Genomic DNA, 23591 nt, shown 5'->3' on the forward strand with positions numbered 1-23591 from the left:
TACCTGATCATCTCAGCACGTTCCATGGATTGTGCTGCGCTTCCCTGTCTCTGCAGCTATTCTGCAGGTCTTGAGCCTAAGTCAATAGCTATCTTTTGTAGGACACGAAGGACTTGCACGCCCGTCCTGTGTTCTTATTTTTTGCCTAGAGCTAGGCTCGGCTTGATTACCAGTTGATTTTCGAATCACAATGCTTTTCATATGCCAGTACCCATTTGGATATGGATTGAAAGCTTGCCGACTCGTAGCAAACATAAACAGAAGAATTGAAAGCTCACAGGTAGCAGCAAATAGGAGGAGAGGGTAGATAGGTAGATGGGATGGACAAGGGAAAGGAAGAGGAGGGAAAGCACATGACCTGCCAACTCGTCTCGCATAAGTCCCAAGCATCACCACTTCAACTCCTGCATACCGCTAAGAAATCTTTTATGCTCAACTGACCTTCCAGAAGGGCGTTCGAAAAAAGCAAAGGACTGCACATGATCCCTCCTCCTGCAGAAGAAAATAAAAATAAAACAAACAAGGTTACTTCGTGTATGTCCCAAAAAGGAAACCCGAGAAACCGGCAAGACAGAAGAAAGTCTAGCACACGGTTATTAGATCTCCAACGTGGCTGGGATAGTTGGTTAATGTCTGTCTGAGAACAGCTGACTGACTTCTTGCTACCATTGGTGCAAGGATGACAAAAACTACTGTCTCTACAATCACGTTCATATGTCTCCATTCTGCGACACGCTTGGAATGCTCCGGCCACGATACTCCACCAACATCCGCTCGGGATGTCGCTTTTCGGAAATGCGAGACTCCCTGTGGCAACCTCGCTATTTCCCTCCCACTTTTCTTTTTTGATGGACGGGTTTGTGCAAGCCCACCGACATTTGTTTTCAGATGGACACATGACCGTCCTAATTTGTACTATTCCGGAGAACATGGGGTATTGGAGGAATATGAATGTGGGAGCGTGGGGGAGGAGTAAGGAGTACAATACGGAGTCCGGGAACGGAAGAGTTACATACACTGAGCTTGGGTTCTATTTGACGGGTTCCCAGGCTCTGGTCTGCTCCGCGTCAAAAATAGTATCCCTTCAGATTACACCATGACCGCGATGCCGAAGCTGTCATTGGCAGGGAAGGCCTTTCCGGTGGAAGACACGGAGCAAAAACCGGGGAAGCTCCCCACGGTCTACTCTGGGGTTCTCGCGGACAGAGTTAACTGCGACAATAACAGAGAACAACCCCTCGGGCCCCCTACCGTACACATGCATACTGCATAGAGTCTCGATTCGACACCAAGTGGGTATGTGCATCGCTGGGGTCTTGGATAAAGAAAAGAAATATCCGACATGCCAATCTTGCCAGACCGCCGGCCGGATCGATGAGCACCTGACCAAGAGATTCAAATCTGTCCGACTTTTGCGGTACCCGCTCTGTACTCTGGACAGTTGGCGAAGCTGCCGGATCCCCCATACTCGGGAATCCCGTTTTCCCCAGTGTGGACCATTCCATAATCCATCGACCAAGGATCGGCCGCCATCTCTCGGTCAAGTGACCCTTTCGTTCTTACCGTCTTCGGCGACAGAGGAACGAAAAAAGTAAAATTGGAACCCGGAACATCTCACGATGCCTCCAAACGCGCATACCTTTTCGGTTTGTTGCGAATCTGTCTGCCCGCACACGATGTTTGTTCCGTGGATGCTGGAGATGAAGTGGTGCTTGAAGTCATTGTGAGAACAGCTCTAGACCCTTTTAAGACATCACGCGGACGCTTTATTTTTATTTTTTATTTTTATTTTTTATTTTCTGATTTTAACCCTGGCTTATCGGTTCTTTCTGGGGCACGCTGAATTCGTCTGGGTCAGTCCTACACCTTGCCCTGCCCCGGATCTATAAACCCCAGGTTCCCCCCCGATGCGGATGGTAAGAGCCATCATTCTTTATCCAGGCTTCTGATATTCTTCTCTTTACTTCTTTTCTTTCTACTTTCTGTCGCCCCATACTTCACTCCTTATCCTAGTATCCTCTCTTCTATACCCCCCTTCCCATAACCATGTCCTTCGCACTCTCCCGTGTGCTGGCCCCAGCACGGTCGAAGCTTCCTTCTGTTGCCATCTCTTACTCTCTTTCTACCCGGCTACACTCCACTGGCCCTGGTCCCTACAGTCCAATCCAGACCAAATTGGCTTCAGTGAGAGGATCCAAGAATGGCAACCGATTCAAAGAATTCGACCTACAGGACCGGGTGTATGCTATCACTGGTGGTGCCAGAGGTCTTGGTCTCGCAATGGCTGAAGCGCTTTTGGAGGCTGGCGCAAAAGGTACTTACTATCTCGTTCATAGCTTCGAAGACGCAAGACAGAAAGGCTAACTGAGGTTTCCTTGAATCCAGTCTACTGCTTGGACCGTCTCGAGAGCCCGGATCCCGAGTTCATGGCCGCTAAGGAGCATGGAGAACGGGAATTTGGTGGCCTGCTAGAATACCGCCGTCTCGATGTCCGCAACGATGCGGAAGTCAACAACGTCTTCTCCGAGATTGCCGGCAACAACCAGCGGCTGGACGGTCTGATTGCTGCCGCCGGAATCAACTACCTACAGAGTGCTCTGGAGCACTCGCAAACAGCCCTGAACGAAGTCATGCAGATCAACTACAACGGCGTTTTCAACTCCGCCACCGCCGCTGCGCGCCAGATGTTCAACTACCAACAAAAGGGCTCGATCCTGCTCATTGCTAGCATGAGCGGTCTCATCGCCAACAAGGGCATGACATCTCCCGTATACAACTCCTCCAAGGCCGCTGTCATCCAACTCTCCCGTTCCCTGGCTATGGAATGGGGACGTCACGGTATTCGCGTGAACAGTCTGTGCCCCGGACACATTGTCACCCCCATGGTTGAGCAGGTCTTCCAACAGAACCCCGCTGCGCGAGCTGTTTGGGAAGCTGAGAACATGCTTGGGCGGCTAGCTACACCAGAGGAATTCCGGGGTGCTGCACTCTTCACTCTAAGTGATGCGAGTAGCTTCATGACTGGAAGCACGATGCTCATCGACGGTGGCCACACTGCGTGGTGAGTCTGCTATGATTATTCAACTAGACGACAACAAGGGATATGAGAAGAACAATCCGCATCCGTGATCCGGGATAGCGCTAAAACAAGGGATGCATCGGTCTGCTGGCGAAAGAATCACGCATGCGGAGTACAGTCCTTCGGAGCACACATGACTTAACGGCTTGCATAGTTGGTTGAAACCCTAAACAAGGAGTAACATATGGGAAAGGGGAACGACAGAAAGCCAAAAAGTGGATGCATATGAACATTTCTATTTTCCTTCATTTACTTTCGTGTATAATAATACCGAGCCACAACATTTTAATATGCTGCTGCTGGAGTGGGGGTTTCTGGGATTTAGTGACGACGAATACACACAATTGATGACAACTTATACTCAATCTCTTTACTATGTAATATCATGTCTATATAATGCTAAATTTCGCGACTGCCTTCGAAGAATTTGGATCAACTGATAGAAGATTCAGACGAAGCCTCTCATTCTCCAAGTCTGTATTGGGAAGAGACGTTATTGTAGATTCGAAAGGTGGCTATGGTGACTTGAATTATTACCTTAACTAAGCGTGCTCAATGTCACCTTGTACGGGTCTGATTCGCCTTCTCTCTTTTTGTCCTCTGTCTTTGTCTGCTCGATGCTGTCTGTGCCCTACTCTATGTATATTTTCCGCCTGGTTACTTCGTATATGTCACTGAACCCGAGAACCAGCATGTCAATCACCACTCCTAGATAAACAAGCCAGCGAACTAAGCTGTAAAAGCAAGAATATAAATACCACCCTTGATTATAATCAGCGCTACACGGAAAGAGGCTGGTCCGCGCTCATCGACAGGCAGCCGCCGAGTATCCCAAGACGGAACAACATCTCCGTTGCGGCGCTCCATCCAACACCCTCTTTCCCTCTCTACCACCTCCTTTTCGCTCTTTTTCTTTTCTTGCATTTTACTCTTATATCAGTCTCTCTTTAATACACTGCTCCTGTGGCCCAAGCCCACAGACCTGCCACGGTCATGTTCCAGGTACGTTGTTGGACAGTACAGTTGGCCAGTTCAACCCCGGACGGCCATACAACCCGCATGAACACACCATCTAACCACAATTATCCCATGAAATACAGCGCCTCCGCGACGCGATCGACTCGCGTATCGCAGAAGAACAAGCCCGTCAAAAATCTAACCAAGAAGCCCTCTCCCGCTCCAACTCCGCCCGTCTCCCCCAAGGCCCCGGCCGACGACCTGCGCGCCCACGCCGCAACACCGCGACGCCCGTCCGCGGGCCCGACCCGAAAGAATTCGAGGCGGATTTTGCTATCGGCGATGATGATACACCGTCTAGATCGGGGACGCCGCAACAGGAGCCTGCGACAGGGGGCGACGGGGCTGTGGATGAGAATGATGGGGAGAAACAGGCGGCTGTAGAGTCGGGTGGGAAGGAGGCTGGTGCTGGTGAGAAGGGGACGGGACAGAATCAGGCGACGTCGGAATTGCCGCCTGAGGTTAGGGCGAAGTTGAGGAGGTTGGATAAGATGGAGACGCGGTATCACGGTATGGACCGGATAATTGCATGGTGATGGGGATAGGGGAATGAGGCTAATGATATGCGACGCATGTAGAACTTCTGAAAGCCTACCGAACCGCGCATTCACGAGTCCTTTCGATCGAGCCGTTTGAAGCAGCCTTACGAGAGAATACCCCGTTAACGTCCATCAGCGAGCCGAAACCCTTCACGGAGTACTTGAATCAGATTTCTTTGAAGGGAGATATGGTTACGGAGGAGCTCAAGCGAATCACGACAGAGAGAGACGACTTCAAGAAGAAATTGGAGGAAGCTCAGAAATCTACTAAGAACGAAAACGCACCGTCGAAGGAAGGAGAGAATGGCGATTCTACGAAAGATGCGGATGCTACGAAAGAGGGCGAGACCGAAGAATTCTTTTCCTTCGATAACGAAATTCCACGCATCGAGTCCGAGCTGAAGGAGAAACAGGAGGAGGTTGAAACACTCAAATCGCAGACGGAGAACCTCAAACGTGACCTTTCTATTGCGCGCGAGTCTACCGAAGGCATGGTACAGAACTTGGAAACTGCGACTCGCGATTTGGGAGAATTGCGCGAGGCCAAGGACAAGCAGGATACCGAGGTTGAAGAACTCAAGAAGTCCAAAAAGGAGGAAATTGACGCCCTGAAGGATAAACTTGCAAGCTCGGAGACTGCGATGAAGAAGGCCAACGCCGAAGTCGAAAAACTCAAGACCGACTTGACCCAGAAGACGGAGGAAATAGAGAAGCTTCGTACGCAAGCCTCCACGTCCGAGGGCAACGATGAACAGTCGAAAGAACTCAACTCCAAGCTTGAGGAAGCCAAGAAGGAAAAGCAGGGTCATGAGAAGCGACTGGGTGTCTTGCAAGGTCTGGTGGACAAGCTTCAATCCCAGCTCAAGGAAACCGAAGCTTCCGTTTCGAGTCTCAAGACCGACACCAGTGAGAAGACGGAAGAGTTGAACAAGCTCCAAAATCTCATTAGCTTCCTTGATGGTAACTTGACGGACAACGCCAAATGGCAGTCGACCAAGGACAAGATCTCGAAGGGTCAAGAGGCGGACTTTGAGGAACTCCGAAAGAGCTTGGCACCGGAACCTGAAACCGCCCCAGAGGCCCCAGGGCCAGAGACCCAGGCTACCCAATCAGCTGCGTCTGCCCCCAGCACCGGTGGTGGAAAGAAGAAGAACAACAAAAAGAAGAAGAAGGGCGGTAAAGCCGGAGAGGAACCTAAACCAGCACCAGCCGCCGCGGCTCCAGCGCCCGAGGAGACCAAATCATCCAAATCCGACTCTGGCGAAACCTCTAAGAAGCTCAACGAACTGGAGGCGAGGATCGAATCTCTCACGCGTGAACTGGGAGAAAAGGAAGCGGCCATCGATCGTCTCAGCAACAAGCTCAAGGGTGAGGAAGACCTGAAAGAGGAGATCGAATCACTACGCGACGATCTGCTCAACATCGGCCAGGAGCACGTTGAATCAAAAGATAAGATTAAGGAGCTTTCAGCAGAGAAGACAGCATTGGAGGGGACTATTTCTAAGCTGGAGAAGGAGCTGGCTGAAGTGCGCACAAGCACTGCCTCCCAATCAGCAGACTCTGAGAAGGCGCACAAGGGCCTGAAGGAAGAATTCGAGACCTTGAAATCGAGATCTGCAACGCTCGAAATTGACCTCTCTGCGGCACAGCAGTTGGCTGCTACCCGATTCAAGGATATGACAGACTTACGGGAAACTCTTCAAAAACTGCAACCGGAATTGAGGAACTTGCGATCCGAGTCATCTGAACTCAAGTCTACGCAGGATACTCTTTCGCGCAAATCGGCTGACTTGAAGTCTCTGGAAAGCAAGCATGATGGTTTGCGTGCGGATGTGAAGAACCTCAAGTCGACGATATCCGACAGAGATTCTGAGATTAAGACGCTTAATCAAAAGATCCGACAGGAGACTGATAGTCGTTTGAAGGCCGAAGAGGGATTGTCGGTTGCTCAGTCAGACTTGAGGTACTCCGAAAGCAAGAAGCAGGAAGCGTTTGAGACGCGGGAGAAGATGTCAGCAGAGCTCTCCAAGGCCCAAGATCAACTAAAATCAGCCCGAACCAAGCTCCGAGACGTCGAGGGTCAAGCCGCCCAACTGGGCAAAGAACTCAACAGTCTGAAGGAGGAGATCGAACTGAAGACCGCCCAACAATCCAGCGCCCAAAGTCTGATGAACAGCATGCGCGACCAAGGTGCGGAAATGGGCATGCAGATGAAGGAGGCCCGGGAGCGCTGCGAAAGCCTGGAAGAAGAATTAGCTGATGCTCACCGACTCCTGAGCGAGCGCACCCGCGAAGGCGAGACGATGCGCCGCTTGCTGAACGATATTGAAAGCCGCGCCGAGGGCAAGGTCCGCGACTTCAAGGAGCGAATGGAAGCAGCCATTGAGGAGCGAGACCGCGCTGAGGAGGATGCAAGCACACAAGGTCGCCGCCGGGCCCGAGAACTAGAAGATCTCAAGGGCAAGGTCCGCGAAGCCGAAAAGTCCCTGCGCACTGCCGAAAACGACAAGGAAGAACTGGAGCACTCCCAGAAAGACTACAGACGTCGTCGTGATGAACTCGAAGGCCAATGGGAACGATCGACAAGTGAATTGAACGAGATGCGTCAGGCCATGACACGCCTGCGCGATTCCCTCGACGAGAGCGAGAAGCAGGTCCGCGATTTGGAGAAGGAGAAAGCTGAACTGCGTCGGTCAGTCGAGGAGACGAACAGCCGGCTGGAAAAGCTACGTAAATCCAACCGGGCTCTTGTAGACGAGGCGCGTCTGGGACAAGGGCCGCGGTCGTCGCGATCTTCAATGGACTCGGGTTCAAGAAGGCCGTCTGCGACGCCTGTCTCTAGTGATCGTAGCCCGTCTGTTCGGAGGACTGAGACTCCTGGTCCGAATATCGACTACATCTATTTGAAGAACGTGCTTCTGCAGTTCTTGGAGCAAAGGGATAAGAATTACCAGAAACAATTGATCCCGGTTCTGGCGATGCTGCTCCATTTCGATCGGTGAGTCTCCCATTTAATGCAACTACAGTAGATTAGAAACAGTGGAAGCTAACTATAACAGGACTGATGAGCAACGATGGATGTCCGCGATTTCGTCCAAATGAGCTGTTTATGGTTATTGATGTCATGTAACTTTAATGCTGTGCTGCCCTTCTGTATATTTTACCGTGCCCATGGAAGCGTTCTTGGTTATATCAGTGGTTCATCGTGTCTCGGAACCGGCGTAACAGATTCTGTAGGAAGTTCTTTGAAATAGATGTACATCGCTCGATAGTCTCACGAGAAATATCAAGCCTGACGGTATATGTATAACATTTTCAACCATGCCTGATCAACCAGACATTCGCCTGGCCACGCCAGAAAGTGAGTGCATCACATCAAATACACCGATGGACAAACATACTCATAGGATACTCGTCAGACGTCCCTACAATCCACCAATTCATCCTCGACCTAGCCTCCCACCAATCCTCCCTTTACAAAGTCACCGCAACCCTCGACTCCCTCTTGAAACCCTCTCCTTCCCCAACGAACCCCCCAAACCCGGCGGCGCTTACACAGCCCTCATAACACCCCCAGAAACCCCCGGAAACCCCTCCCCAGCCCCTGTCGGCATGGTCCTCTTCTACTACAACTACTCGTCCTGGCGCGCCGCACCGGGGATCCACCTCGAGCAGCTGTACGTGCAGTCTAGTGTCCGGGGTGGCGGGTATGGGTTTAAGTTGTTGAAGTATTTGGCGAACAAAGTTGTTGAGATTGGAGGGGAGAGGGTGGAGTGGAGTGTGCTGAGGGAGAATGAGATGAGTATTCGGTTTTATGAGAGGGTTGGAGCGGAGGGGAGGGAGGAGTGGGTGAAGATGATGCTTGAGGGGGAGGGGCTGGGTCGGTTGGCGGGGGATATTGGTGTTAATGTAGAGAATTGACTGTATCTATCTATATCCGAGTCCATATCCACTGTTTCAACTGTCATCTGTATACATACTTAGCAATGCGAATCTGACACGATCTCGATCTATCGGGACTAGTGGCAGATCCTACCTTATCGAGTTTAGAACCAGGGCACAACCCCCGCCAAGCTTTCTCCTGATGACGTCTTCTCCATTGCTCAGCGCCTGGCCAAAGCTTGCCCGTGACCGACTTCATCCATCCCATGATTTCTCTTTTTGGCGGCGGTTCCTAGACAGCCGCATCGTTTTTTATTCTTATAGTATTTGAAGCGTGGACGGTGTTTGAAATAATGGCAACTGCTTCCGCAGACCACGTCTTGCACCACAACAATGATGTGGACTACGTCATCCGTTATCGATTTGGGGGTGATGGTAAGATTTCCAGATTTTCGAAGATGGTCGGTCGGATCACAAGGTACGACAGATATTGACGATTACAGATGCCTCCGAATCAGGAAAGCAGTTGGAATTGCTGCTGCATACCCTGGTTGAAATAGGATTGCAGACCGAGGTGCGTCAGGGGGACGAATCGACGTTGTTGGTGTTTGTGCGGGCGACGAAGAAGAGTATCAAGCGTGGGGTTTATCATTCTCGGTGAGTATTTTTCAAATATATATTAGCAGATAATGGGGGCTGACTTGATATAGTGTCCGCGACTGGCTCCATGGCGTCCGTAATACCGAACCCGAATCAGCGTCCACCGCAGAAGCCCAGACTGAAGCCGAGCGCCTACGCGTAATTTACCATATGATCACAGTGCCGAAGGAAGAAGGTGGAGCGGGAATCTCTCCAGGCTATGGTGAATGGAAGAACATCGATGCGATTTTCTCGTTGCACGACGAACAGACCAATAATCGGTGTATGAGGGAGTGGAGCAGGAAGACGTTCTTGTCTCCGGAGGACCTAGATCAGATTCGAGGTCAATTTGGTGAAAGTGTATGTGTGATTAACTCTACGCTGCAATGAAATGCAGTGCAATGCGGGGTGATGCAAGGTAAACTGACTGGTACTGCAGGTGGCTCTCTATTTTGCGTTTCTGCAATCGTACTTTCGATTCTTGGTGTTTCCGGCCCTGTTCGGCTTCTCCTGCTGGTTGCTGCTCGGATCTTTCTCGATTATCTACACTGTCGTCAACTCCCTGTGGTGTATCATTTTCATTGAATATTGGAAGCGTCAGGAAGTCGACCTGAGTTGCCGCTGGCAGACTAAAGGCGTTTCTGTCGTGCGGACCAAGAGACGAGAGTTTATTGCTGAAAAGGAAGTTCGAGATGAGGGCACTGGTGAGGTTCGGGGCGTGTTCCCTGCTCAGAAGCGGATGTATCGCCAGTTGCTCCAGATCCCGTTCGCTTTGTTGTCCACTGTCGCTCTGGGAGTGATTATCGCTACGTGCTTTGCGATTGAAATATTTATCTCGGAGGTGTATAACGGGCCTCTTAAAACATACCTGGTAAGTCAGCTATCCTTTTATCATGCTACAGCAGACTAATTGTTAGGTTTTCATTCCCACGATTCTGCTTTCTTCGCTCGTGCCAACCATGAGCGCTGTTCTGACGGCCGTCGCTACCAAGCTTAATGACTACGAAAACTTCGAGACCAAGGATGCATATGATATCGCGCTAACACAAAAGATATTCGTCATCAACTTCATCACGTCTTACCTTCCCGTTTTCCTGACGGCATTCGTCTACGTGCCATTCGCCAGCCTCATTGTCCCCTATCTAGATATCTTCCAAGTCACGGTGCGACCATTCGTGTCCAAGGAACACGCAACGACGGCTCGTACTGCCAATTTCAGCATTGATCCCGACCGTCTACGTAAACAAGTGATCTATTTCACCGTTACTGCGCAGATTGTGGGCTTTGCCATGGAGACGATCGTCCCGTACCTCAAGCAGAACCTTTTGCGCAAGTACAAGGAATATCAGAAGAAGCAGGGCAAGATTGACGCTATCGGAAGCGACTCTGAAAGCGAGAATGACCAATCCGTCTCTTTCGATGACCCCGTGGACGAGGTCAAGTTCCTCACCCGAGCCCGCAATGAAGCCGAACTCTCGGACTACGACGTCACCGATGACTTGCGTGAAATGTGCATCCAGTTTGGCTATCTAGCTCTCTTCTCCCCCGTCTGGCCACTTGTTCCTGTCTCCTTCCTGGCCAACAACTGGGTTGAGCTCCGTTCGGATTTCTTCAAGATCTGCATGGAATGTCGCCGGCCTGTGCCATTGCGCGCGGACACCATCGGTCCCTGGCTTGAGAGCCTGGGTTTCTTGTCCTGGGTGGGCAGCATCACGAGCTCCGCCCTCATCTACATGTTCAGCAACGGCCACCCAGGTCCGAACGGCGAACCATCTATCATCAAGGTCTGGGCGCTTTTGTTGACCATCTTCTTCTCCGAACATCTCTACCTCATCGTGCGGTATGCTGTTCGCGCGGCCATGGATAAACTAGAACTGCCCAACTCCCGCCAGGACCGCACGAACCATTACCTCATGCGCAAGCGCTACCTGGAGTCGACGCTGCGTACTGACGTGATGGGCGATGAGCCCGATGATGAGAAGGACATCCGGGGCTCTGAGCTTGATGAAATCAGCGTCAAGACGTTGGAAGATGATGCTCGGAGGTCGAGTCTGCATGAGACGGATCCGGCTGATCGGTTCTGGAGACGGCAGAAGGGATGGTTGGAGTCTGCGCGGGTTGGTCAGAGCATTATCCAGGCGCAAGTTGGAAAGGAAGGTAAGAAGCAGCAGTGAGCTGGTTTGCTGTTATTAGAGACTATTCTGTGTATTATTAGAGTGAGCGTGTCGTTTCGTCGTACTCGTATATAGCAGTGAACAGAGACATTCCCTGATATGGTTAGCGTGCATTGGTATTCCGAATCTCCGAAACCGGCATGCCAGGATTACAGTGAGAACTGCGATGTTACCCCTGCCTTCCTGCCTCTGTAACTGTAGAGTGACATTTTGTACTATTCGGAAGCAGCGGAAGCCAGGCATATGGAAGAATTCTGGGAGGATTATGCACCACCTGTACAAGTAGCACACTACAGTCCAGTTATGTAGATGACTAAGCGATGCACAAATATGACACTATGGAATGTCACGCCAAGACTTCGCTTGCCGCCACTCTCCTCTCCTTCCCTCTCTCCCTGTACAGTCATATTTTAACTAATCCTCCCCAGCCTTGCCTGACCTAATCCATTACTACTCACTCTCTTCTGGCTGTATAGGCTTACCTCATCGTCATCTACAGCGGAGTATCTCGCGATATTATACTGTTTATACTGTTTCTCGCACGCGTTTTTGTGTTATTCAATCCAGGATTTCAACTGGCTCTTGCCGGTCGCTGTCGTCGTCGAATTGGCCTTCTTTAATAGCACTGCGATCACTCCTACTGCTACTATGCAGCCCGCACTAGCCCCAGCACCGCATCCAAGCATGCAAACCTCTGCTCAGGTAAGCTGTTTGTCATCGTCACCCTCTTCTTCTTCCCCGTACAAGAGATTCCCTCTGCGACCGTGGCCCCGCCATCGATATCTACGCGTTGATGCTTACTGCGCAACTCGATGGCGGTGTCGCGCGAGGGTTCTTCACCACTGCCACTGCCACCTGACCATAGAGGCGATGCTGACTTCATTGTAGGACCATGCGGATCAGGGTGAGTCGCGCTTTGCTGATTGTTCGTAAAAGAGACAACGCGTTCCATCCGATATATACCAACCAGCCAGTGCCCGGATGTCTTTGCAGAACTAACCTCATCGCGATAGTGCTCCATGATCAGCTTCTAGCGGCCCAGCAGCACCTGTCCCATCCCCAGGCCCGTCCGCCGCAACCTCCACCTGCGCAACCTCCGCATATGCAGCCGAATGCTAGCCCCCGCGACCAGAACAACATTGACCCGGCTATCTCCGGTGCTTCGATGCTCGCCGGTCCTCCCCCTCAGACACCTCCCCAGCAGGATCCGTCCGGCCCCGAGTCTCCCAAGAGCTTTAGCAAGCGGCCATTGTCGACTTCCAAGCGGGCTGCTCAGAACCGTGCTGCGCAGGTATGGGAGATGTATTTGCATTGGCGTTCTTGGTCCTCTTGCTGATATTGTGTGTGTGTGTGTCTTCAGAGAGCATTCCGTCAACGAAAAGAAACCTACATCCGCAAATTGGAGGACCAGGTGAAGGACTTTGAAAACATGTCCGACGGGATTAAAAATCTACAGACTGAGAACTACCAGCTCAGAGAATACATCATCAACTTGCAATCGCGGTTACTCGACACCCAGGGTGAAGTGCCCGAACTTCCAGGAAACATTGATCTGAGCCAGCCCCGGACGGAAATGCAGATACCACCGGCTGTATCCAACCCGAACTCTGCCGGTCCTGCTCCTACAGGGAACCCTCAGCAGCAGCCCCAGCCTCACCAAAACGCGGCCGCATCGAACGACGATATGAACTCGCTGAACCGGATAGCGGTTGCCGGTCTGGGAATGCGGAAACACCCGAACGAGGACCCGAATTACTTGGCCAGCAGCCAGTTCCAGAACAAACGTCTCCGTGGCGATGAGGGTCAGCACGACCCCGATGTCACCAAGACAGAGCCAACACACGGGTTGCCTGTTGTCTCGTGAATATGGCGTGGACCGCGTCCTTGTTGATAATAACATACCATCAGCGACTATTTTCTCGTTTCTTTGCTTCTTTTCGGTGTGCGGCGTGTTTATTGGACCAGTTTGATGTCTTTCGTTTCGGTGGGTGGTGTTCTGCGCGTTTTTCTTTTTTCTGACTGGATTTGAAAGGACGGGAGGAGGGGATTGTAGCTGTCCTATTGCTGGGATCTGTTTTTTATGGTATTGAACAATATCCTAGTTTCGAATGTTTGATATCTATCACATATATTACTATTTTTGAGGTATAATCGCGCACAAGTCTTCAAATTGCTGGGTCTATATACAGGAAAGCCCAATACCATATCTACTGAAACAAACAGTATAATAACCGTACAGATGTGATATGTAGTATGTATGCATTCTGCCCTACGGACATCTCGGAGATATCTCGATCTAATTTCCCCGCCTTTTTCTCTCCACATTTCACTCTTTCGTTCGGGGTCTTTTTCTTTTTCTCCTGAACTCCACTCGTTCAATCGTACGTTCGTTTTTGAATATCTTTATTTACTCTGTACTCTCTCTTTCTTCTCTCTTTATACACGAGCAGCCCATTCCTACGATGCTCGTTGCTTTCCTCCCTCAACCCTCGACCTGACTTCCGTCCACCCGTCGCACCACTTGCGCCGCAGCGCGCGCTCTTCCTCCCCTAAACCCAGTACGACCAGCATGACCTCTTCCCCCCTGTGTGACAATGTCGACTGCCTCATTCCACCAATTCAATCATGCCCCCGCGCCACCTTCCGGCCTGGACATCCTCGCCGAGAGCTCGGAGTATGCGCTCGGGAAACCCCCCCGGAACCCGTCGCTTTCCGGGAATAACGAGAACGGCATCAATGGCGCATCTGGTGTTGGGGAATTGTCGCAGCAGGATTCTTTCGAGGAAGGCGTGAATCGGAAAAGGCCGTCTATGGAGTCAGCCTCGGCTCCTGTTCGGAGGAGGATTAGCAGGGCGTGCGATCAGTGTAATCAATTGAGGACGAAGTGTGATGGGAAGAATCCGTGTGCACATTGCGTTGGTAAGTTTTTCTTCCCTTCCCAGTAGGGGTGAAGTGGAGGATTGGGCTAATGGTGCAGAATTTGGCTTTGCGTGCGAGTATGCTCGAGCGCGCAAGAAACGTGGGAAGGCGTCTAAGAAAGATCTTGCTGTTGCTGCGGCTGTGGCCACCGTGGGAGCTGCGAATCCATCGTCGGATCGTGATACGGATACAGATAGAGTGAATAATGGTGTTGTGGCGAGAGAACAGAATTCTCAGGATGGGTTTTCGTCGCGAGAGACTACGACGTTTGATGCTGCTCGGAACGCCAATGTGCCGGCGCAATCGCATTTACAATCTTCGGAGATGCCAGGCATGGTTGGGATACAGAATTCGAACCCCGTTCAGCAAGGTGCCCCGGCCCAGGCCCAGCAAACACACTTGGGTACTGCTGTGGATGGGTTACAGGGCACTTTGAACGATTCGAACCGGCCTATGTCTGTCTCTGATCTCAGACCATTGCAGATGCTTCATCCGTCGAATACGAATTCCCGCTCGCCGTCGACAAACATGCTGCCACCGAATGGCTTCAGTTATCCAGAAAGTGCATACCCGCTGATGAACCCGCAAGAACAGAATCCATCATCTTTGAATCATTTTCGTCTCGCTGGCTCAGCAGAGAACCCTTCAGCTCCGTTTATGGGGCTTTCTCCTGCACCGTCACCTGGATGGCTGCCTCTTCCTCCTCCGTCTCCTGCCAATTTCCCATCGTTCAGCATGCATCCGTTCCCTAGTTCATTACGATACCCTGTGCTACAACCAGTGTTGCCTCACATCGCATCTATAATACCCCAGTCGCTAGCTTGCGACCTTATGGATGTCTATTTCACCAGTTCTTCCTCCTCTCATATCTCGCCCCAATCGCCATATGTGGTCGGATATGTCTTTCGCAAACAATCGTTCCTCCATCCAACAAAGCCACGAGTGTGTAGCCCTGCACTCTTGGCTAGTATGCTCTGGGTAGCTGCACAGACGAGCGACGCCGCATTCTTGACATCACCCCCGTCAGCACGAGGGAGGATCTGTCAGAAGCTGCTTGAACTGACCGTTGGTTTGCTACGACCTTTAATACACGGTCCTGCTGCGGGAGAGACGTCTCCCAATTATGCTGCCAACATGGTTATCAACGGCGTCGCTCTAGGCGGGTTTGGAGTCTCAATGGATCAATTGGGTGCGCAGAGCAGTGCAACAGGGGCCGTGGATGATGTTGCGACGTATGTACATCTAGCCACCGTTGTTTCTGCGAGTGAGTACAAAGCAGCTAGTATGCGATGGTGGACTGCAGCTTGGGCTTTGGCGCGAGAACTGAGACTCGGTCGTGAGTTGCCACCTAATGGTCCCAATTCACGGCAGAATGGAGAGGGGCGAGATGGTGATATGGCGGAAAATGCTCAGCAGCAGCAGCCTTTGGTTACACCTATGGGAAATGGAGTAGAAATTACGAAAGAAGAGCGAGAAGAGCGTCGGCGGATTTGGTGGTTGCTGTATGCGACTGATCGTCATTTGGCACTCTGCTATAATCGTCCGTTGACTCTGCTCGACACGGAATGTTCAAGGCTACTCCAGCCGATGAACGATGATCTCTGGCAGGCGGGAGATTTCACCAATGATGCTTACCGTACACCAGGGCCGCCGTTGGAGTGCACAGGTCACAGCATGTTTGGCTATTTTCTGCCCTTGATGACCATTTTGGGTGAGATAGTCGACTTACAGCATGCAAGAAACCATCCGCGATTTGGACCAACGTTCCGCAACAGCAACGAATGCAACGCGCAGATGCTAGAGATTACCCGCCAGCTTGACGGATATAACCGGAGTTTAAAGGAATTCGAAGCGCGCTACACCAGCAACCTAGTCCTAGGGACAGAATCAGAGCCCACGGCAGTTGACGGCACACACCTTGACCACGTCAGCCCATCCGGCCGCTCGAGTAGCAGCGCCGTCGGAACTCGAGTTAGCGAGTCCATCGTGCACACGAAGACAGTTGTCGCCTATGGCACTCATATCATGCACGTCCTTCACATCCTGTTAACAGGAAAATGGGACCCTGTCAACTTACTCGATGACAATGACCTCTGGATTTCATCCGATTCATTTATCTCCGCCCTAGGCCATGCCGTCAGCGGCGCAGAGGCTGTGGCAGATATCCTCGAATATGACCCGGATCTGAGCTTTATGCCGTTCTTCTTCGGAATCTATCTGTTACAGGGTAGCTTTTTGTTGCTTTTGACGGCAGATAAATTGCAAGGTGATGCTAGCGCTAGTGTTGTACGGGCTTGTGAGATTATTGTCCGCGCGCATGAGGCTTGTGTTGTGACGTTGAATACGGAGTATCAGGCTAGTCCCCTTCCTTTGGTTATATTGCTATTGCATGTCTTGCTAATGCCTTGCAGAGAAACTTCCGTAAGGTGATGCGCTCGGCTCTCGCACAGGTTCGGGGTCGGGTACCCGAGGATTTTGGTGAGCAGCAGCAACGGAGGCGGGATGTTTTGTCGCTTTATCGTTGGTCTGGGGATGGTGGGGGGCTTGCGTTGTAATATGGAGTATCTCCATCTCTGCTTCAATTTTGTGTTTTCTCTTTCTTCTTTTCTTGCTTTTCTAGATACTGCGATGTGATACCACTGATTTAGGAAATGAGTTTGTTGAATGGGAGTTTGGAGACGTGCTTTATATTTGTACTTTACTGTACTATGGCTTGTATTGAAACATCTCCTGTATATATATAAATATACCTGTTACATATATGTACCTGAGTTCCAGGGGTAACTATGACTTTATTCTTTGTTGGCTACTGCATCACCAGAACATAATGCAATTTCATGAGCATAACTCGCACATTATTTTTATTTTTTATTTTTTTTTATTTTTTATTTTTTTTTATTTTTATTTTTTTTTATCCATCAATTTGTTCTTTTCAAACCGACATCTATCAGGATATCATCAAGCGTTATACACCAGTCAACCTCTGCAAGTCAGGGCATACTTGCATATCCATGCCCCACACTGCCCGAAAGGGATATATAAAGACGTCAGCGTCCCTCACGTTAACCCCCTCATCTTTCTTACAACCTACTGAACTGAACACATATCAAGCATCATGGCTACCGCGAACACCAACCGCGAGCCCCATCGAGGCCTTCCCAACCGCAGCCGCACTCCCCAACGTGACTGCCCCGGCCTCCCCCACCATCCGCCTCCTGGGCCCCAATTCCACCGTTGCCTCTGTCGATCTGGGCGTTAAGGCGCCATTCGCCTCGATTCACGCTCTTTTCGATTACCTATACGCCCACCAACACGATGCCGCTGCGCTCAACGCAAAATACCCCCTCCGCGGCATCCTCAAGACCAGCGCCATGCACAAACCACCTCAGACCAGAAGTTCACCATTGACCTTTCGCCGAAGCGCAACGCGCTGATCCCAGTGCCCCTGTAGCGGTCGTTGGCGGACCATGGTCTGAACGAGGTGTTTGAGTTCTTCAACACCGTTTTAGCAAGAACTACGTCCCCAACGTGCTGGACTCGCTTAGTGTCCTTGCGGGCACGGATTTGAGAAAGGCCCATAAGAACTGGACTATGAACTTCAGACTGTGCGATTATAACCCCGAAACTGCGGCACCGCACTCTGACAACGGATGCGGTTCGCACACGGACTACGGTACCTTCACCATCATCTTCCAAGACGGAACCTCCGGTCTCGAGCTCGAAGGCGCAAACGCACCCGGTACCTGGACTCCAATCCCCGGTGACGCAACCGTAATCCTGACAGACTGGTGTGCCGTCGTCCCGAGCGGTGGCCGTATCTCCACAGCTAGACACCGCGTCCGTCGTGTTCTTGGTGTGCGGAGACTAAGTGCTGTTTTGTTTGTTGCGCCGGATCTGGTTGTGCCGTTGAAGCCGTTGGAGGGTGTGTTGCCTGTTAGAATGTTCTCGGATATGGTTATGAGGGAGGATATGGATGTTGATACGTTTAAGCAGGTTATGGGGAAGAGGTGGAGGTATAGGGAGGGGAATGGGGAGATGATTAATGGAGAGGGTACTACGCAGGATGGTGAGATTGAGGCGTTCATTTGGGCTTAGTGCCTCAGATATGGTCTAATGTTGCCCCAAGAATGAATGAATTTATGCCACTGGCCTTGAGTCTCACTGTTGATATTTGCTGTCAAGTTTAGAGCGTCAACAACCACGAGTCAACTTATACTTGCAACTACGCCAACTACTTTTTGCAGTAGCACTATATATATATATATTTAATTTTTTTAATTTTTTTTCCTTTTCATAAACGACGCTAGCTCTTGTGGTGGGTTTTGAGCTCACCTCAAGAGTAACCTGCTCATGTAAGTAAATGCCCCAAGGAACTAGTTATTCAGTGAATGCGTTGCTTTTCTGTATCCACCAGCCAATTGCTGCGCAGCTCAAGAGAAAAAAAAAAAAAAAAATAAATAAAAAAAATAAAAAATAAAAAATAAAAATAAAAATAAAATAAAATAAACAAAGGAACTAGCTGTAAATTTGTTTCCCACCACTGGCATTTTTTTCTCTTCGCCCACAATAACAATCTTGTCTTCTTCATACTACCTATCCATCACAGGCACTATCTGGCAACCTCAAGTCTAGTCAATCGGCTCCTTAATATGTTTTCTCGTGGAATTACTACTGTAGTGGCAGCAAACGTGCTAAGTGCATATAGCCTGCAGTGCATAGGTTTATATACACATTGTGCTAACTAACTACAGTAACTAACTATGCATGGGACCCTGTTTGCTAATATGTATGACGACAGCGTCTCGGCGATAAGCTTCCTTTACTCCGGCTTCATACTTCAACAACCCTTTACTCTTCAAACTCGCAATAGCGATGGCTTCACACCAATCCCCAACATGAACACCATAAGCAGACCATTCCAACTCCTCTCTCGCACCCGCCCTATCCGCCCACACCCTCTATCCCCTATAATCCCAAAGCGCTTCGTCGGCATCCCCCCCGCCTTCCTCCTCGACGACTACATCCCCCGCTACCAACTCCTAACATCCGTCGACGCATCAAAGAAACGGTCGCGGGCATATGCACACCTCCGCGAATGCAATCTCTGTCCGCGAAAGTGCGGCGTGAACCGATATGAGACGACAGGAGTGTGTTTGATCGGGGCGGAAACGGCCAAGGTCAATGTGATTGCGCCGCATCGGGGGGAGGAGCCGTGTATTCAGGGATATCATGGGAGTGGATCGGTGTTTTTCTCGGGGTGTAATTTGCGGTGTGTTTTTTGTCAGAATCATGTATGCCTCACTTCTTGTGTGGTTTGTGGTTTGGTAGGTTGGCGCATACTGACGGGATGTTTGTCAGGACATCGCACATCAACGGAAAGGATTCGATCTTACGCCGGAAGAACTTGCGGAGTGGTATATGAAGCTTCAAATGATAGGGAACGTGCATAATATCAATCTTGTCACGCCGGAGCATGTCGTCCCTCAGGTGGCGCTCTCGATTCTCGCCGCGCGCGATATGGGCCTCAAGGTCCCGATTATATACAACAGCTCGTCGTTTGACTCGCTCGAATCTCTAGAGCTACTAGACGGCCTTGTCGATATCTATCTACCTGATTTCAAGGTCTGGAAGAATAGCACATCGAAACGATTACTGAAAGCCGATGATTACACCGCGACCGCAATGGAGAGCGTCAAGGCCATGCACAACCAGGTAGGCGATTTGTCATTTACATCAGACGGCATCGCGAAGAAGGGTGTTCTGCTGCGACATCTCGTCATGCCCGGGAAGGAAGACGAGGGACGGGAAATCATGCGCTGGCTGGCGGAGAATGTGTCCAAAGATCTATACGTGCATATCATGGAGCAATATCATCCGGATGCGCATGTGGGGAAGAAGAGGCGAGTTTTGAAGAATACGCAGGATGGGGAGAGAGAAGAGGTGAGGTATGCGGAGATCAACCGCGCTGTTAAGGACGAGGAATTGGGAAGTGTGAGAGACGCTGCTGTAGCGGCGGGTTTGTGGCGGTTTTGCGAAGTGGATGAAAATAGTAGTGCATTTCATCTCTGAATTGCAATCGCCTATGGATTTTTCTTCGGCGATATGTTGGGCATTGTGATGCTCTATGACATTCGCCACTGACCAATTACCAATCAGGTGCATACTGAGGTCAAGAGCATGGTTAAACGAAAGCCGGGAAGATAAGGCCAAACAATTCATTCATCGCTGCAGTGACATTGAACAAGCCTGAACTCATGGCTATATTCACGCAGACCTTTGTCCCTGTCTTTGACAATCTAATCAACCGGAACATGGACCGCGAGATTGTCGATCTAATCGAGGGATATCGAGAGTACCAAGCGAGCAACAAAAAAAAAAAAAAGAAAAGAAAAGAAACTGGGCTCGCGCTGGAGTCATGGCAAAACCTCTGGTTTTGGCATTGGAGGTTGCTCTGGAGCAGAAGATGCTGGAAGAGGTACGAAGATTGGCTGCTGCTGCTCAACAAATTTCGAGAAAACTGCTCGAGCTCGAAGATGAAAGCATTGTCCCGGCAATCCAGGACCTGTTGAAAGGGTACGACAACGACTCTTCTCATTTGACTTGGACTGACGCTCTACGGGTTGCTATCAAGGTCTTGAAGAGCGAATGGTTGACAGAGAAGACCAATGGTAAATATCCAAAACAAATTGTCTTCGAAATTCCGATGGGGTTTTTTCGCATCGCTGACAAGTGTCGAATGCTATTCATGGTAGAGGAGATTGCCCTTCGTTGCCGGCCCCAAGGGTTTTTTGTGGACGATAATCGAATTTTTTTTTGTCGTTTTCCGGGAGAGCACGTATCTGAACCCATCTGCTGCCATACAAAAGTTTTTGGATCGGATTTGCTTAACTTTGGAGCGATATTAGAGGTTAGCAGCTTGGATTTGGCCCACGCAGATGCGCCTGTGGGATTAGTCGAGTCAGCCGGTGTTCGAAGGTCTGCTATAGGAGAAATAGGAGTATTTATGCTAGTCCTCTTTCCATAAGCAGACATTGCAGATTGAATATACACGGACCACAGGAAACGTCACAAATCGAGCAGATATCTCCAGTTCCTTCGCGCGTCACACATGTAGATCAGTGTGTTGAGCAGGAATGGTGCAGGAATGGTGGCGTCAAAGCGCGGGCACCACGTCCAATATTATATACATAATACGGAGTAAACAAGTTCATTCAGCCTTGCTCGCTAATATTACCCTTTTGCGGTAGAATAGCGAGAATACAAGATTCACACTATGGCGATGCTATATGACGCCGTCCGTAGAGGATTTTCGCCCAAAAACTTAGCAAAGCGCCAAGTTCGCCCAAAAAGTCTTCGCCAGGTGTACGCAAATTGAAGCGCATTGCCAAGAATCCCCTAAACCACCACTGCACTTTTGAGTCAAGCGAACCGTGGAAGATCGAGCCACATGAGAATAAGAATAGAAGAAGGGCATTACGACACCCGACAGTCACTGACCCGATCGTCGAGTTGCCGGGGCAAGGCACCTTCCCTAATTGGCAGTGCGGCTCGGCTCAGCCTTGTGTCTATATACTCGAAAGAGTAAACATCGACACACAGCCAAACCACCATGTAGATAGGTATGCGTGTATTTATATCTACTTGAAGACGGGGTCCCCGCGATTGTTTTGGCTTTTCTTTCAACTGTCTTTTTTTTTTGAATTAATTTATGTTTTATTTTTTTCCTTCTTATCCAAGAGCATCATACTTGTGTATACAATGAAACACTATCGGCTCTTCGATTCGGGCCACCCAACCCGCCACCCATGGTCATTACAACGCATGCTTTGGACCTCCACGATGTGCTTCTGGGGCATCGTCATGTTCACCATGTGGTTCGGCATGAACTCAGATCGCGACAATGTACACCCCTTAATCACCCAGATGATTCCCGCCGGCCACTGTAACTGCCAAACCTCGACGACGTTCCAATGCGCCGACTGTCTAACCTGTCTGGCGTCTTCGGCCCCGACCCCTGTTGAAAACGAGCACCAACAGCAGCAGCAGTCTACCTTGTTGACGTGGAGATTCGAGTATGGCCGCGACGATCGCAACGTGGGTCTGGGGCGGGAACAGTGCCACATTGCTTTCCCGGGTTTGTTTCAGGATATCGTCCGTGCTGGAGATTACTGGCGCGCACAGGGAGGGATTACGAAGGAGGATTTGGATGCTGTTTCACTGGAGCCGGGGATGGCACGCGCGATTATCCAACATGGAGAGTTGTATATTGTGGCTGCGCGGGCCAAGAATGAGGACCACCGTCGCAAGATTTTAGCGGCGCTGTCGTCAATGCACCGCGCGTTAACAGCCAGTCCGGAACGCGCAACCGATACAATCGAGTTCATTTTCTCGGTCGAAGATCGCGTTGACGATGTCTACGGTGGCAGCCATCCAATCTGGGTGCTTGCGCGAAAAGCCTCTGAACAATCCGCGTGGTTAATGCCTGATTTCGGTTTCTGGGCCTGGGAGCACTGGAAGCAGCATATTGGGCCGTATTCGCAGGCCGTTGATCGGGTGCGAGATATGGAATCTCAGCTGGGCTTTGAAGATAAAGAGAAGAAGCTGGTGTGGCGGGGCAAGTTGAGTTTTGCGCCGAAGTTGAGACGGGCGTTACTCGATACGGCGCGGAATGAGACTTGGAGCGATGTCAAGGCGTTGGACTGGAGCAATAAGGAGAATTGCATGTCGCTGGAGGATCATTGTCGGTATAAGTTTATTGCGCATGCTGAAGGTAAGTTTTTCTCTGGGTCATATTCTAGGATAGAGGCTGATTCAAACAGGTCGCTCCTATTCAGGCTCGCTCAAATACCGACAAGCCTGTCGCTCCGTCGTGCTCGCGCATAAACTCCAATTCATCCAACACTACCACTACCTCCTGGTCTCGTCTGGACCACAACAAAACTACGTCGAAGTCGAGCGCGATTTTTCCGATCTTCCCAGCAAAATGAACAACCTACTCCAGAACCCCGGGGCTGCTGAGCACATCGCCGATAACAACGTGCGCACGTTCCGGGAGCGATACCTGACACCGGCAGCTGAGGCGTGCTACTGGCGCGCATTATGGGATGGATATAAGCAGGTGTCGAATGCGACGGATTCGCTGTCGAGGATGGGAAAGCCGGTTGTGGAAAGAGGATTGCGGTTTGAGTCTTTTTCGTTGCTGGAAAGCAGCGAGATGATGAATTATTACCACGTTCATCAGTTATGAGTTACGAATGATACCCCTGTATATAGTTATGAATAGATGAATACAAACATAGATATGTCTTGGTGTGTTGTACTACTATGTATGTGCTGTACGAC

The 23591-nt window shown here is 50.5% G+C and overlaps 11 protein-coding genes across 11 annotated transcripts; 10 read left to right on the top strand and 1 right to left on the bottom strand.

The window, feature by feature from the left end:
• Window positions 1–13: 13 nt before the first annotated feature.
• Window positions 14–1089, bottom strand: ASPGLDRAFT_723146 (uncharacterized protein). The gene is made up of 2 exons (XM_022549605.1): window positions 442–1089; window positions 14–358 (listed from the first exon to the last, which is right to left on the bottom strand). Exons 1-2 carry the CDS (start codon window positions 929–931, stop codon window positions 198–200), a joined length of 651 nt encoding a protein of 216 aa, XP_022405266.1. The 5' UTR covers window positions 932–1089; the 3' UTR covers window positions 14–197.
• A 587-nt stretch (window positions 1090–1676) lies between these two features.
• On the top strand, window positions 1677–3194 carry ASPGLDRAFT_723405 (putative short chain dehydrogenase/oxidoreductase). The gene is made up of 2 exons (XM_022549606.1): window positions 1677–2314; window positions 2386–3194. The coding sequence occupies exons 1-2, from the start codon at window positions 2047–2049 to the stop codon at window positions 3063–3065; spliced, it is 948 nt and encodes a 315-aa protein (XP_022405267.1). The 5' UTR covers window positions 1677–2046; the 3' UTR covers window positions 3066–3194.
• A 1477-nt stretch (window positions 3195–4671) lies between these two features.
• On the top strand, window positions 4672–7914 carry ASPGLDRAFT_723650 (putative vesicle-mediated transport protein (Imh1)). The gene has a single exon (XM_022549609.1). The coding sequence runs from the start codon at window positions 4824–4826 to the stop codon at window positions 7635–7637; it is 2814 nt and encodes a 937-aa protein (XP_022405268.1). The 5' UTR covers window positions 4672–4823; the 3' UTR covers window positions 7638–7914.
• Window positions 7781–8712, top strand: ASPGLDRAFT_723803 (GNAT family N-acetyltransferase). The gene has a single exon (XM_022549612.1). The coding sequence runs from the start codon at window positions 7957–7959 to the stop codon at window positions 8554–8556; it is 600 nt and encodes a 199-aa protein (XP_022405269.1). The 5' UTR covers window positions 7781–7956; the 3' UTR covers window positions 8557–8712.
• A 62-nt stretch (window positions 8713–8774) lies between these two features.
• Window positions 8775–11509, top strand: ASPGLDRAFT_42173 (anoctamin family protein). Its single transcript, XM_022545554.1, has 5 exons — window positions 8775–8952; window positions 9021–9174; window positions 9228–9516; window positions 9596–10027; window positions 10074–11509. The coding sequence occupies exons 1-5, from the start codon at window positions 8871–8873 to the stop codon at window positions 11328–11330; spliced, it is 2214 nt and encodes a 737-aa protein (XP_022405270.1). The 5' UTR covers window positions 8775–8870; the 3' UTR covers window positions 11331–11509.
• A 267-nt stretch (window positions 11510–11776) lies between these two features.
• On the top strand, window positions 11777–13535 carry ASPGLDRAFT_42174 (uncharacterized protein). The gene is made up of 4 exons (XM_022545555.1): window positions 11777–12032; window positions 12219–12234; window positions 12344–12621; window positions 12691–13535. The coding sequence occupies exons 1-4, from the start codon at window positions 11979–11981 to the stop codon at window positions 13192–13194; spliced, it is 852 nt and encodes a 283-aa protein (XP_022405271.1). The 5' UTR covers window positions 11777–11978; the 3' UTR covers window positions 13195–13535.
• A 182-nt stretch (window positions 13536–13717) lies between these two features.
• xlnR (putative C6 transcription factor) lies at window positions 13718–17013 on the top strand. Its single transcript, XM_022545556.1, has 2 exons — window positions 13718–14249; window positions 14308–17013. The coding sequence occupies exons 1-2, from the start codon at window positions 13925–13927 to the stop codon at window positions 16677–16679; spliced, it is 2697 nt and encodes an 898-aa protein (XP_022405272.1). The 5' UTR covers window positions 13718–13924; the 3' UTR covers window positions 16680–17013.
• A 550-nt stretch (window positions 17014–17563) lies between these two features.
• Window positions 17564–18480, top strand: ASPGLDRAFT_723989 (uncharacterized protein). The gene is made up of 2 exons (XM_022549613.1): window positions 17564–17658; window positions 17716–18480. The coding sequence occupies exon 2, from the start codon at window positions 17841–17843 to the stop codon at window positions 18342–18344; it is 504 nt and encodes a 167-aa protein (XP_022405273.1). The 5' UTR covers window positions 17564–17658; window positions 17716–17840; the 3' UTR covers window positions 18345–18480.
• A 664-nt stretch (window positions 18481–19144) lies between these two features.
• Window positions 19145–20318, top strand: ASPGLDRAFT_117601 (putative pyruvate formate lyase activating enzyme; the record flags this gene model as incomplete). Its single annotated transcript, XM_022539888.1, has 2 exons — window positions 19145–19540; window positions 19608–20318. 2 exons carry the CDS (start codon window positions 19145–19147, stop codon window positions 20316–20318), a joined length of 1107 nt encoding a protein of 368 aa, XP_022405274.1.
• A 322-nt stretch (window positions 20319–20640) lies between these two features.
• Window positions 20641–21300, top strand: ASPGLDRAFT_42184 (uncharacterized protein). Its single transcript, XM_022545557.1, has one exon. It carries the CDS (start codon window positions 20665–20667, stop codon window positions 21271–21273), a length of 609 nt encoding a protein of 202 aa, XP_022405275.1. The 5' UTR covers window positions 20641–20664; the 3' UTR covers window positions 21274–21300.
• Window positions 21301–22088: 788 nt separating this feature from the next.
• ASPGLDRAFT_22105 (uncharacterized protein) lies at window positions 22089–23496 on the top strand (the record flags this gene model as incomplete). Its single annotated transcript, XM_022543154.1, has 2 exons — window positions 22089–23019; window positions 23069–23496. 2 exons carry the CDS (start codon window positions 22089–22091, stop codon window positions 23494–23496), a joined length of 1359 nt encoding a protein of 452 aa, XP_022405276.1.
• Between the last annotated feature and the right edge of the window lie 95 nt (window positions 23497–23591).

Source organism: Aspergillus glaucus (genome assembly GCF_001890805.1).
Source record: "Aspergillus glaucus CBS 516.65 unplaced genomic scaffold ASPGLscaffold_2, whole genome shotgun sequence".
Taxonomy (NCBI): domain Eukaryota; kingdom Fungi; phylum Ascomycota; class Eurotiomycetes; order Eurotiales; family Aspergillaceae; genus Aspergillus; species Aspergillus glaucus.

What these genes read in the sequence shown, in the direction of transcription:
- ASPGLDRAFT_723146 (XM_022549605.1), bottom strand. Translation starts at nt 931, where the DNA reads ATGTTCTCCGGAATAGTACAAATTAGGACGGTCATGTGTCCATCTGAA. An exon ending in TTCGAACGCCCTTCTGGAAG is followed by an intron (nt 359 to 441) that starts GTCAGTTGAGCA and finishes ACGAGTTGGCAG; the next exon opens with GTCATGTGCTTTCCCTCCTC.
- ASPGLDRAFT_723989 (XM_022549613.1), top strand. Translation starts at nt 17,841, where the DNA reads ATGAACTTCAGACTGTGCGATTATAACCCCGAAACTGCGGCACCGCAC.
- ASPGLDRAFT_723650 (XM_022549609.1), top strand. Translation starts at nt 4,824, where the DNA reads ATGGTTACGGAGGAGCTCAAGCGAATCACGACAGAGAGAGACGACTTC.
- ASPGLDRAFT_42174 (XM_022545555.1), top strand. Translation starts at nt 11,979, where the DNA reads ATGCAGCCCGCACTAGCCCCAGCACCGCATCCAAGCATGCAAACCTCT. An exon ending in CTCAGAACCGTGCTGCGCAG is followed by an intron (nt 12,622 to 12,690) that starts GTATGGGAGATG and finishes GTGTGTCTTCAG; the next exon opens with AGAGCATTCCGTCAACGAAA.
- ASPGLDRAFT_42184 (XM_022545557.1), top strand. Translation starts at nt 20,665, where the DNA reads ATGGCAAAACCTCTGGTTTTGGCATTGGAGGTTGCTCTGGAGCAGAAG.
- ASPGLDRAFT_723803 (XM_022549612.1), top strand. Translation starts at nt 7,957, where the DNA reads ATGCCTGATCAACCAGACATTCGCCTGGCCACGCCAGAAAGTGAGTGC.
- xlnR (XM_022545556.1), top strand. Translation starts at nt 13,925, where the DNA reads ATGTCGACTGCCTCATTCCACCAATTCAATCATGCCCCCGCGCCACCT. An exon ending in TCCGTGTGCACATTGCGTTG is followed by an intron (nt 14,250 to 14,307) that starts GTAAGTTTTTCT and finishes CTAATGGTGCAG; the next exon opens with AATTTGGCTTTGCGTGCGAG.
- ASPGLDRAFT_723405 (XM_022549606.1), top strand. Translation starts at nt 2,047, where the DNA reads ATGTCCTTCGCACTCTCCCGTGTGCTGGCCCCAGCACGGTCGAAGCTT. An exon ending in TTTGGAGGCTGGCGCAAAAG is followed by an intron (nt 2,315 to 2,385) that starts GTACTTACTATC and finishes CCTTGAATCCAG; the next exon opens with TCTACTGCTTGGACCGTCTC.
- ASPGLDRAFT_42173 (XM_022545554.1), top strand. Translation starts at nt 8,871, where the DNA reads ATGGCAACTGCTTCCGCAGACCACGTCTTGCACCACAACAATGATGTG. An exon ending in TTATCGATTTGGGGGTGATG is followed by an intron (nt 8,953 to 9,020) that starts GTAAGATTTCCA and finishes TGACGATTACAG; the next exon opens with ATGCCTCCGAATCAGGAAAG. An exon ending in GAGGTCAATTTGGTGAAAGT is followed by an intron (nt 9,517 to 9,595) that starts GTATGTGTGATT and finishes CTGGTACTGCAG; the next exon opens with GTGGCTCTCTATTTTGCGTT.